The following is a 13,662-nucleotide window of genomic DNA, read 5'->3' on the forward strand; positions in this document are numbered from 1 at the left end:
CGTAGCCTTGATCAGAGGCAAGAAGGAGATCATTTGTAATCTTCACTAGGGCTGTCTCTGTGCTGTGATTGAGTCTAAATCCAGACTGGAATTTCTCATACATGTAATTTTTACTCAGGTATAAGCAGAGTTGTTGGGCCACAGCTTTTTCTAATATCTTAGATACAAATGTTAAGTTTGAGATGGGTCTATAATTAGATAATACGCTAGGATCAAGATTTGGTTTCTTGATTAAAGGTTTTATAACTGCTATTTTAAGGGTTTGGGGTACATGCCCAAGGCTAAGAGATGAATTTACTATTGTTAAAAGAGGTCTGATTATAACTGGGAGAATTCCTTTTTAGTGTTTTAGAGGGAATTGGGTCGAGTGTACAGGTTGTACAATTAGCTGAGGAAATATTTTTTTCTAGTTCTGGCTGTGGAAGTGGGTAGAAGGCTTCCAGCCTTTGTTCTACAACTAAGTTCTGTTCTAAAGCAGCTCCACCAGGTGACGGCCATGTTTGATTTAATAAGCAGGGTTGGATTTGTTGTCTAATATTTTCTATTTTATTATTAAAGTAGTCCATAAAAACATGACTGGTTAAAGATGTTGGAATCTGGGGTTGAGTATCTGCCTGGCTTTTAGTAAGTTTAGATATCTCAGTGAAAAGAATTCTGGGATTGTTTTAGTGTTTCTGAGGCCAAATACGCTGAGCGAGCTTTAATGAGAGTCTTTCTATATTAACTAAGGCCGTCCTTCCACGCAGAGTGGAACACCTCTAGTTTGGTTGTCCGCCATTTACGCTCTAGTTTCCGCACTGTTTGTTTTAAGGTAGGAGTTTGATCACTGGACCACGGTGCGAGCCTTTTTTGCCTCAACATTTTATTTTTAAACGGTGCTACTTTGTCTAAGGTTGATCGAAGGGTATTTTCTAGATCTTCTGTTAATGTAACGAGCTCCGTTTGGCCTGACGGAGTGTAAGCTAAGGTCGATAGAGGTGGGAGATTTTTAGTAAACTGTACAGCGGTCATTGGTGTTATTGTGCGCTTTAGATAGTTTTTGGGGGACGAATTTACATTTTGCCTAAGATGAAGCTCAAAGGAGATCAGATAATGGTCTGATATGACTGAGCTCTGAGGTAGAATATTTAGATGATCAATGCTAAAACCCAGGATCAGGACTAGATCTAGGGTATGGTTACAGTGATGTGTGGGTCCAGTTACAGTTTGTGTGATTCTGACAGAATCTAAGATCGATGCCTTTGTGAATGGATCGTCTGCTTTTTCTAAATGAATATTAAAGTCTCCTACTATTAAAACTTTGTCTCTGCAGTAAAATCACTAAATTCAGAGTCGGGCCCTGGAGGCCTATAGATATGAATCAGTGTGAAAGTATTTTTATTAGTGTCTGGATTTGATATATTAATGTAGAGAATCTCAAAAGAAGTGAAGGTGTTACAGTGCTGTTGGGGGCAGTGGTGGCTCAGCGGTTAGAGCGCTGGGATATTGATAACAAGGTTGTGGGTTCGATTCCCGGGCTTGGCAAGCTGCCACTGTTGGGCCCTTGAGCAAGGCCCTTTACCCTCTCTGCTCCCCGGGCGCTGGAGTTGGCTGCCCACCGCTCTGGGTGTGTGTGTGTGTGTGTGTGTGTGTGTGTGTGTGTGTACTCACTGCCCCTAACACGTGTGTGTGTGTGTGTGTTCACTACCAGATGGGTTAAATGCGGAGGACACATTTCGCTGTACAGTGTACAGTGACAAATACATGCACCTTTACCTGTTGAATAATCTCTAGTGCATTCTGGGAGATTATACATACTCCACCTCCTCTGCCTGATAATCTAGGGCTATGTACATATTTATAGCCTGTGGGGTGGCTTCATTTAGTGCTGTATATTGATCAGGTCTAATCCAGGTTTCAGTGAGGAGAAAATATCTACTTGGAGAGCGTGGTGTTCCGGTGGTCTAGCTTCGGCCTTTGCGCTAGCATTAGCCTTAGCTTTCCGGCTATGCCGCCGAGACGTCACCCATTTGCCCCGCTGTGAGGGCTCTAACGCCGGAGTGGGGGGGTGCTAGCTCTCCCTAAGGCATCCAGGGCTGCAACCAGTGACTCCTGCTCTCTATCCTTCAGTAACCCCATGATGCACACCTCTAACTGGACAGGACAGTGGTGGCTCAGCGGTTAGAGCTCCGGGCTGTCGATAACAGGGTTGTGGGTTCGATTCCCGGGCTTGGCAAGCTGCCACTGTTGGGCCCTTGGGCTCTTACAGAGCGAACTCCTCCTGAACATGAATCGGCTCTTACAGAGCGACTCCTCCTGAACATGAACCGGCTCTTACAGCGCGAACTCCTCCTGAACATGAACCGGCTCTTACAGAGCGAACTCCTCCTGAACATGAACCGGCTCTTACAGAGCGAACTCCTCCTGAACATGAACCGGCTCTTACAGAGCGAACTCCTCCTGAACATGAACCGGCTCTTACAGAGCGAACTCCTCCTGAACATGAATCGGCTCTTACAGAGCGACTCCTCCTGAACATGAATCGGCTCTTACAGAGCGACTCCTCCTGAACATGAATCGGCTCTTACAGAGCGAACTCCTCCTGAACATGAACCGGCTCTTACAGAACGAACTCCTCCTGAACATGAACCGGCTCTTACAGAGCGACTCCTCCTGAACATGAATCGGCTCTTACAGAACGAACTCCTCCTGAACATGAACCGGCTCTTACAGAGCGAACTCCTCCTGAACATGAACCGGCTCTTACAGAGCGAACTCCTCCTGAACATGAATCGGCTCTTACAGAGCGAACTCCAGAAAACACCATAACTAGACCTAGAGTCTCTCGACTAGCGAAGCCAACACACCGCTTGGCGTAGCAAGGATAATTCTCGGCAACGAGAAGATAGCATTTGCTCCCTTTATACCCCAGCTCTCAGGTGACCCAAATCAAAACATGATACACACGTAAATTAACCACACATGGATAAACATGGCGTTGGACATAAAAGGCTGTCAACATAAAAGTCCTTGAACTTGAGGCCTGTGGACCGCGGCTCGGGACCTGACAGATGTGAACTTTGAATCGTTTACCACTTAATCATAAGAAGAATAAATCGCATACCCAGGTTACACCAGCATAAGCTATGTTTTTTTTTTTTTTTGGTGGTTTAGTTAATCTACGAACATTACCACCCTGACCAATCTGATCAACCAGTATGACTTCTTTTCAATACTTTTCTGCATTTGTCTGTGAGGTACAGGAGAGGACATTCGCTGGGTTAGGGTTAGGGTCTTCTGATTGAAATCTTCTGATTGTGTGGCTAGGCACAAGAGAAAACAGGACAGCATTCATTTCTGGAAGATAACAAAAGAACACCTAAGCAGGAAAATCCTAGTTTGGGGTGTGAAATAGAAATTATTAAAATGGGGCAATCTAAAGCTTACTGCTGAAGAGGCATCCTGTAGTATGGCCTGTACTTAAGTTGTTCACTAATACATTCCTGGGCATTAGTGGATAAACACACTACTTTTGCTAATCCTGCTCTTATAGGCAGTATAATAATTGATGCAGGTATTTATGGCAGATGGTGGGACTTGAGTCTAAGCAGAAAGTGATAGTAGTGAAATGTTAATGACACATAGAAACCCATTCAAACGGAGCAACATTGAAGCTAACACAGAAGCAGCTTCGTCCAGGAGGCTACTTAGAAACCCTGACAGTTGATTTATTTGGGTAATAATTTTCTGGTGTGCCGGGCAGGGTGCCTCCAGGACCAGGGTTGAGAAACACTGCCATAGACAATGACCCCCCAGCAAATCTTAAACCCAAGGCAGGACCTTTAGAGAGCTTTGCATAAACAAAGCCCCACAAACCTAAATAAACTGAAGCAAAGCTGAAAAGAAGAGTGGGCCAAGTTTCATCCAGAACACACAGAAAATCATTACTTACCGCCTTTCCATTCTGGCTTCATTTTTGTTAATAAATAATAAAACTGTTGTGTTGTTTATCTGAGGATGTATTTACGTACATTCTTATGCATAGCATCTTCCTGATTATATACATCTGTAATACTATAGATGAGCTACTACACTACTGGATTCTACTCACATGCTTAAACCTTAGTTGATGATGAATCTGTAAATGAACTTCCTAAATTAGTCTGTGCTCCTCTGTCATTAGTGTCAACCACACTGCCCAGGTGATGATCTTGTCCTTAGGAAAATGACACCATGTTCTACATTTATTAAACCTAGGCCAGGCTGTTTTTTAGATTCTCAGAAGCATTTTCACATATACCCTTTACGGCCTACTGATTACACACACTTGATTCATATACGAAAACAAAAACAAATATTTAACAAACTTGAATCAAAACCCATACACCATATCACTCCAACAAATAATTATTATTTGTGTTTATTTTAATACTGCAGTAGTCATTTCAAAAACAGAAAACATATTTTCATTCAAAACAAGAAAAGTGATTTACCAGACTGGTCAGCTAGTTATCAATAATTGCCTTCCTTTTAGGTCTAGCCGGCTAACAGATACAAGAAGCATCAATTACAAAGAATTATTTTGACTTTTCCTATTTCTATTGATTATTATTTGACTTTTTTAGATTACATACAAATTGAACTCTAATCGCAGACTGGTGCAGAACGTACTACTCTGAACTGTTAGAGAAAGCACCTCACCTTCTAATTGGCTGTTTTTTGCCCTTTGCTGGACTTCATCACAGGGAAAGCTTTATTACCCTTCATGCACACATGCTTCAGAAACACAAAACCGGCAGTTTCAGCACTGCTCTTAATGCACTTGTAATGTGAAGACAGCTGCAGTGTAGTGATACTGTTTCACTGCTGTGTAAATTTTCTGGTGTGTTTGAGACAAATCCGATTTTTAAAACTTTTCTTCAGAGTGAACGCGTTGGTGTCGACGGAGATTACCCTTATGATTAAAACTCTTCTCACAGTCTGGACAGTGATACGGCTTCTCTCCTGTGTGAATGAGCTGGTGTTGATTGAGATGGCTCTGTTGATTAAAACTCTTCCCACACTCTAAGCAGAGGTACGGCTTCTCTCCTGTGTGAATGTGCTGGTGTAGTAGAAGATGACTCAGCGTAGTAAAACTGTTCCCACACTCTGAACAGTAAAAAGGTTTCTCTCCTGTGTGAATGCGCTGATGTATTTTGAGATGACACTTTTGATTAAAACTCTTCCCACAGTCTGAGCAGTGATACGGCTTCTCACCCGTGTGAATGCGCTGGTGTTGTTGGAGAGCCTTTTGATGATAAAAACTCTTCCCACAGTCTGAGCAGTGATGTGACTTCTCTCCTGTGTGAATCCGCAGGTGTGTTTTGAGAGTGCTCCGAGTAGTAAAACTCTTCCCACACTGTGAGCAGACATGTGGTTTCTCTCCCGTATGAATGCGTTGGTGTGTTTTGAGAGTGCTCTGATTATTAAAGCTCTTCCCACAGTCTGAGCAGTGATATGGCTTCTCTCCTGTGTGAATGAGTTGATGTATTTTGAGATTACTCTCTTTAGTAAAACTCTTCCCACAGTCTGAGCAGTGGTGAATTTTATCCTTGTCTGTATTTTTTCTGTAAGAAGCTGTTGTGTGCAAAGAACCAGGGGATGTTTGCTGAGTACTGGAGACTCTTCTTGATGCCATTTTATTTAATATATTGCTGCAGTTTCCCAATCCTCTTTGTAGAATGACCTTGATGGTCAACTTGGACATCTGAAGCAGTTGAAACTTGCAGTAGGACACCAGTTATTTCTGGAAAAGAAATAGAAGAAAAAAAATCTGCATTAAAATCAAATGTTTAATTATCTCCAAACAAAAGACTGTCCCATTTTATTGCCCCCATCTGATCAAAGTATCTCACTGTTGAGTGTCCCTTAATACCAATTCAATCTTTGTATTTCTATAAATATGACAAGTTCCTTTAAATCAAATCAGTTCAGATCAAATCAAATTTATTTTGATAGCTTTTTAAATTAAAAGAAGTGAAACAACCATGTAATTTAGTGTATTCTTATTTTGGTCTAATCGAAAATTAAGATTTCAGTTTACCCAAAAGCAAATAACATTCTCCTAGAAAACCTGAAAGAAATAATTACTGAAATAATATTTTTACTTCAAGTCCGACGTTTTATTGTCACGTGATCTTGCGACGTCATATCAGATCACTTCTCATCGATTTTCACTGTCCGCCATCACCTCGCTATGACCGTGATGTTTGTCTGTTGCAGACAACTCTTCTAAACAAGGTACGTTTTTAAGGAGATTGCGCAATGTACATGAAAGTAGTTAGTGGCAGGACAGACAGCTAATTGTTACTGTACAGACTGTCTTTGTGTTGTTTGGCCTCATCTATGCTGTAAACTTGAGCTATCCAGGTCAAGTCAATTGGGTTTTATTGTAATTTCAACTACATACAGAGAACACAGTGAAACAAACAACGTTCCTCCAGGACCATGGTGCAACACAGACACAGTGCATTCAGAACACAAGTGCAACACAGTACAAGTAAGACAGACAGAGAATAATAAATAATTAGGGGTAGTGTGCAAATTCTGCAGTGTGTAATAAATATTGAGTCCAGTAATTTAGTCCAGGTAACTTAAATACACTTTTGATGCGCTACAAAAAAATATAAATGGAGATAGAACCAAACAAAAAATGACACCGAATGTGCAGTCAAGCTTTAAATATTGAGTGTATTAAAGGCCGGCAGATACAGCACATGTGAGATTCACTCATCCTGGTCAGTGCATCATAATAAATACACTGTTTTTTCACTTAATGGCTGTTGGAGTGCATTTCAAGTTTTGAATGAGAGATGTGCAAACCAGTTTCATGTTACATGTGTTAATGCCACCTTCTTGTTTCTACACTCGCTGCCCATTATATTTATCCACTGATCATATAGGAGCACTGTGTAGTTCCACCTCTCGAATGCCCAGATGTATAAATATGTTTAAAAAGATAATAGGTTGTCATGGGGTTAGAGGTATCTTTTGTATTATTAGTCTATTCTTACTAGCTGAGGTTTTTCTTGGGTAAATAGCAAAGCACTTTGTAAGTCGCTCTGGAGAAGAGCGTCTGCTAAATGCCGTAAATGTAAATGTAAATGGGGTGACTGTACATTACATTGGAACACAGGGGCAGACTGGGACAAAAAATTGGCCCTGGCATTTTGGACCAGACCAGCCCACCGCATTTGATAATGCACACCTGTGTGTGCCTACTCTCCATGATCCTCTCCACTGTGTTCTGGGCCACTGCCAGAACCGCTGTTGCATTCACTGAGAAAAATGTTTCATAATTTAAAGTGAGTCACAACAAGGATTACAAGCCTTAACCTGTAGCTGCATGCCATCTCTTCAGAGAAAACAGTACATTTTTTGTTACTTAGTTATTTGTATTTTTATCTGTAATGTTAGCAAGCCTTTGACCAGCTAAACTGGCTAGTTAATGCTAGTTAGCGCTAGCTAATGCTAGTATTTGTTTCTGGCTGCAGTGTTTTACTGTCTGCATAATTAGAGTGATTCTGTTAATTAGAGAGAAAATGCCAATAATCTGATTTGGAAATGTAATGTTAGTAAGCCTGACCAGCTAAACTGGCGAGCGCTGGTTCATTAATAGTTATAGATAGATACCCAGCGTTATTTAGTATTTCCAGTCGGCTGCGCTTGCTCTTTCTCCTCCTCCTCCTCCTCCACCTCCACCTCCTCCACCTCCTCTCCCTTTTCCCCTTCCTCTCTCTCTCTCTCTCTCACTACAAGACGCAGAAAAGCTAGTACATACTTTTATCACCTCAAGACTAGATTACTGTAATGCACTACTGTCAGGTTGTTCCAGCAGGAACCTCAATAAACTTCAGCTGCTTCAGAACACTGCAGTCAGGGTTCTTACTAAACCTAGAACATCTGACCATATCAGTCCAGTTCTATCAGCACTGCACTGCTCCCAGTTCAGTTCAGCACTGATTATAAAATTCTTCTATTAACATATAAAGCCCTACATGGCCTCGCTCCTGAGTACCTGCAGGATCTTATTGTATTCTACGAACCATCAAGACTACTTAGATCTCAGGGTGCTGGCCTCTTACTCGTTCCCAAAATTCAGAAAACCTCAGCAGGGGGAGGAGCCTTTTCTTATAAAGCCCCCAACTCTGGAATAACCTTCCAGATAATGTTCGGGACTCAGACACAGTCTCAGTCTTTAAATCTAGGCTGAAACTCATCTGTTTAGTTTAGCTTTTGGTAATTAATGTTTCTTAGATAAGGGCTGCAGGTCCAGGGGTTCGCGGACACAGGGAATTGTAGTACACTGAGATGCTGGAGCTGTCGTCTCGCTGCTTACACGCCATCACTCAGGTTTGTGGACGGTGGAGCAGATAGATGCTGGTGTTCTCAGGGTACGCCCGTGTCCGTGTTACCTTCTGGCTCTCTCCTTTTAATTATGCTGTGATAATCAGACCTGCCGGAGTCGTCAGACATACCCAGATGCTGATTCTCAACATTCTCTGCACTCCATAAAATTCCTCTTAGAACTAACTTCTCTCTCTTTACCTTCCCCGAGTAAATGGCCACCCAGCCCGATCTGCAGGAAGATTGCCCGCTGAGGTCCCCTCTACCTGCATCTAACCAGCTGCCACCTACCAGTCCGGCCAGTGGGTCCCCCCCAACCCGCCACCACCCATGGCTCACCCGCCAGCCGCTGCTGCCTGTTTGGTGGCCGTGCTGAAACCTAGATGGACTCGTGTCTGTCTGACACTATTAATATCACCACTATTAACTCTCTGTTGTACCTGGTTTGGTCATTTTTATCATTAATGTTTAAAACTGTCTGACCAGAGGAGGATGGGTCCCCCTTGTGAGTCTTGGTTCCTCCCAAGGTTTCTTCCTCCAGCTCTGAGGGAGGTTCTCCTTGCCACTGTCGGCGTTGGCTTGCTCACGGGGGTCTTTGACCCTTCATGTTATTTCTTCTTTCTTCTCTGTCTCTGTTCTTTATTAAGTAATAATTATGTAAAGCTGCTTTGTGACGACAACAGTTGTAAAAAGCTCTACAAATAAATCTGACTTGACTTGACTCACTCTGTGTGTGTGTGTGTGTGTTTAACTGCTTAGATTGACTAATTTGCTTTAACTGAATGGTTAAATAAACTTCAACCCATTTATAGGCTAAATATCTGTTTCAGGAACGTCTATGTTTGATGGTAAAATGAGTTAATTATAGAGCCCTGTACTGTAACTCCCATGCACCCCGTTATAATGATTTCATATATTTTATTGTCATCTTTTAATGTTAATACTCTTTCTGCCATCCTAAATCTCTAGACTGTTGTAAATGTATAAAGTATTGTCGCATGTAGAATAATGCAGTTGAGCGACGTCATTTCTGATAGTGCTGAACTTAAATACTACAGGCTCTCCGGAGAAAATGTTTCCTGCATTACAACTTGCAGCTTCAATGACTGGGGTTACTGACTATCCTCACATTCGGTGAGGATATTGACATTTTTTTCTCAGGACAAAATAGAAGCAGATATTTGTTGATAAATGCTTTTAAGTGCACTTTAACTGTATTATTTATTATTCACTAATATTTTTTTTATATTGTGGTTAATTATATAAATTAGAAAATACAATGCACACACAGTTCAGTGCTTAAATAATGGCTCATTACTTTAAAAAACGTTAATTGAGACCAACCAGAAATTCTTTGTTCTTTGTGCTCCAAAATTATTTTGTTGTTATCTGATTCAGGATAGGCATCTCCAGTACCACCAAACTGAGTATCGGTGCCCCCCAGGGCTGTGTTCTAGGGTTAGGGTTAGTCCACTGCTGTTCGCTTTGCTGACTCACGACTGTGCTGTTAAGTACAACACGAATTGCATAGTGAAATTTGCAGACAATACGTCAGTAGTGGGCCTCATCACCAAGAACAACGAGACAGCATACAGAGAGGAGGTGCAGCGGCTAACGGACCAGTGCAGAACCAACATCTCTGATTGTGGAGAGAACTAAAGAGATGGTTGTTGACTTCAGTGTGATGCGGCCACGCCCCCTTGAACATCAATGGCTCTGTTGTGGAAATCATCTAGAGCACAAAGTTCTCTGGCGTCCACATCACAGAGACCCTCACCCGGTCACTCAACACCAGCTCCATAGCCAAGAAAGCCCAGCAGTGCCTCTACTTCCTGCGGAGAGGAAAGCTCATCCTCCTCCAGTCCTCTCCATGTTCTACAGAGGGACTGTGGAGAGCATCCTGAGCAGCTGCATCATCGCCTGGTTTGGGAATTGCTATGCCTCAGACCACAAGACCCTACAGCGAATAGTGAGGAACGCTGAGAAGATCATAGGGTCTCTCTTCCCTCTGTTACAGACATTCGCACCACACGCTGCACCCGTAAGGCCGTCAGCATTGTGAAGGACCTCCACTCATTCCTCACATGGACTTTTTTTACTGCTGCCGTCTGGCAGAAGGTACAGGAGCATCCATGCTGTCGCTGCACGGCTCTGCAAAAGCTTTGTCCCACAAGCAGTCAGACCTTTAAACTACAGAGACTGAACTACCCCCCCTCACCAGAGCATTTTAACCCATCTGCATCCTGTTTATCTTATAAATTAATTCCACACTTTACTACCTCAGTGCTGTGTTTCATGTTTCATGTGCATTATAAGCTATCATATAAGGTCACAGCATGTTACATTTCTATGCACCTTCACTCAATATCTATTGAGTCATATTTACTGTATTTATTATATTTACCGTATTTATTATACTGTCTTGCACGTTGCACTTTCTGCAGTCTTTCCTGTACTGTACTGTTTTTGTTCTTGTTTTGTTCCATGTTGCTTGATCTGAAAAAAATGTCTTTGTACAGACCTGAAATGACAATAAAAGCCACTTGACTTGATTTCCTAACACCATGCACATAGTCGAGGCATCCAGTGCCAGAAGCAGCAAAACAACCCCAAAACAACTCTAAACCTCCACCATTTTTACCAGTATGTGGTAATGTGTGGGAATGTGTTTTATTTTTTTAAGGCCTCAGTTATGGGCTTGCATTTTGTCCAGTCAATTTCTGGAGTTCTGTGTGAATTAGATCAGATTTTTTGTTCCAGTGCAAACAATAGAAATAAGCATGTGATACCAGAGCGTTTATATCTGCTACAGTGTTCTGGGAGAAGTGTAGCGTTTTCTGAAAGTTAAGGGGTGCCAATGTTTTTAGCAATGACTACATTTACATTTACATTTATGGCATTTAGCTGACGCTCTTATCCAGAGCGACTTACAAAGTTACTCGTATTACAGATGTGGGCCAGTGTAGTGTTAGGAGTCTTGCCCAAGGACTCTTATTGGTGTAGCGCAGCACAGTCACCCAGACCGGGAATCGAACCCCAGTCTCCCACATGGCGTGGTAGCTCACTGGCAGGTAGTGGTGTTATCTGTTGCGCCACACCAACCACCTATAGTTCTATTATGTGTGTCTCATTCTTTTCTGTACGTATGTTGAGCATTTTACTCGTACAACACTGGTTCCTAATGTTCTGGGTAGAAGAAACACTATGCAGAGTACGGGTTCTCCAGGACTGTTAACCATCAAACTCCTGGATGGTTCTCACACTTTACACCCCCCTCTAAACAGCCCTCAACCCCCCACCATCTCTCAATCTACCAGCCATTGACCCCCAGCAACCCCCACCCAATCTACACATCCATCAGGAAGAACTTCATTCTGCTCTAAAATGAACTGCTATGATCCTCCAATAACTGCACTTTAATTCCCACACTGTGGATCATCTGCATGTGTTTGATACAGTTTAATAAAGCCTGATAAAGATGTACTTTCTGTACACAGACAGACTCTGGCGTGGAGAAACACATGAGCATAAAGGAGAGATCTCTACAGTCAGCATGAAGCACAATCTCACTTTAACCCCCCAGACCAGAGAACTATTACCCCAATAAACCAACTGTCAGGGTTTCTAAGTAGCTGAAAGCTCCTGTAGATCTGAAACCCAGCAGAAACCAACTGTTCATCAAAGCTAACTAGGAGAAGATCATCAAGCAGCTCCTGGACGAAGCTGCTTCTGTGTTCTCTTCAATGTTGCTCCTTCTGAAAGGGTTTCTATGTGTCTAAGAGTAAATGTAGAACAGTGTGATGAAGAGTGGAGCACCTCCATACCTTCAACAGTAGAGCTGATGGTGTTCCTCCAGCAGAGCAGTCTGAGCACAGAGGTGTGGAGGTGCTGATCACAGCTGGATCTGCTGCTTCTCCACTTTACTGGAGACCGGGCTACAGTTAGCCCCACCTTCCATATTCTCCTACAGAGAAGCTCTTCATGGTAAAAGAGCGGCCAGCAGATGTCCAGAGTCCGCTGGATGAAACTATTAGAAGATGTGGATCAATAGATCTCAATGGCTTCGTCTCTGGATCTGAGCAGATACAGTAACCAGCCCTGAATCCGGAGCTCCGCTGAGGAGCCAATCAGACTGCAGAACTCTACTTCCGCTCAGAAGCCAATGACGTGACAGCCCGTGGCTGCTGTCAAAATAAAAGTCCTACATGAGGCTTACCTTAACTTTAATGTCCAAATGTCCAAAGCTGTGCCCTGCTAAACTGTGCACTTTGGGGTTCTACTATTTTGTAGTGGTGTTTTTCAGTGCACTTTAGCAATCCCATAATGCACTGTAATATACAGTGAATAAACGATGTGACTTTACAGGCACAGAATTCCCATAAATCACAGCATCGTTTGGTTTGAAGATACACATGCAGAACGATGTTTATGTGAGATGCTCTACAGTCTTCTCAGTATTATAGTGCTCTATGTAGTGATCTGGATTTTTGCATATAGGGCACGATTACGAACACAGCTCTTATACACAGCACACTTCCTGTCCACCCAAGATCCAAACCCAAAACCCATAACCCAGATACAAAATGACACTGGATCATTTTTCCATCATCTAAATCACAAATGAATGTTCATCAAGGTTCTGCTGTCAGAATGTGTTTATTGAGGCACATTGATTTTATGCTGATTTAACATTGATTCAATGTTGTTGTTTTTTCTGTATCTAAACACAAAGTCAGTATAAATACTGTCACAATGAGCACAATCCTCATAAGTCCTTCCAGCTTCAAGTACGGCTCGGCTCGACCCAGCATCCCTCAAAATCCACAGAAGACGAGCATCCAGGCTTTTTACTGTCCTGCACTGAAGTGGTGGAGCGAGCTTCCCCTGGGTGTCCGAACAGCAGAGTCCAACACCCACTGTCCTCAAACCCAGACTGAAGACCCTCCTCTTCTGAGAGGACTTGGGTGAAGAGTACAGTATTATGGTCTCCATACTGACTGGTGTTTAGTAGAGTCTAAGATTAGAGGATCTTTTGGACTCTAGTCTGTATAAACTAGATAAGGGTGTTTTCTGAGTGAGAGTGAAGCTCTTCTGTACGTCGCTCTGGTGAAGAGATTCTGATAAACGCCTTAATGAAAAAGCATTTCACTGGTTTCCAGTTTTTAAAAAACTGCCTTTGCACTGCCCACCAGAGACCTCGTCCTCGTCAGGCCGAGGTGACACTCGCTGTCCCCTCTCCCAAGCACACTACTGCCAAACGCACTGTCCCTGGACAACAAACTGAGCGAACTTCAGACA

General features: G+C 42.7%; 1 protein-coding gene across 1 annotated transcript; it reads right to left on the reverse strand.

The window, feature by feature from the left end:
* Positions 1-4,379: 4,379 nt before the first annotated feature.
* On the reverse strand, positions 4,380-12,457 carry LOC140560700 (uncharacterized). The gene is made up of 2 exons (XM_072685249.1): positions 12,189-12,457; positions 4,380-5,764 (listed from the first exon to the last, which is right to left on the reverse strand). Exon 2 carries the CDS (start codon positions 5,723-5,725, stop codon positions 4,886-4,888), a length of 840 nt encoding a protein of 279 aa, XP_072541350.1. The 5' UTR covers positions 5,726-5,764; positions 12,189-12,457; the 3' UTR covers positions 4,380-4,885.
* Positions 12,458-13,662: the final 1,205 nt, after the last annotated feature.

This window comes from Salminus brasiliensis, chromosome 1 (assembly GCF_030463535.1).
Source record: "Salminus brasiliensis chromosome 1, fSalBra1.hap2, whole genome shotgun sequence".
Lineage (NCBI taxonomy): Eukaryota > Metazoa > Chordata > Actinopteri > Characiformes > Bryconidae > Salminus > Salminus brasiliensis.

Coding starts and splice junctions, on each gene's coding strand:
- LOC140560700 (XM_072685249.1), bottom strand. CDS start 5,725: ATGTCCAAGTTGACCATCAAGGTCATTCTACAAAGAGGATTGGGAAAC.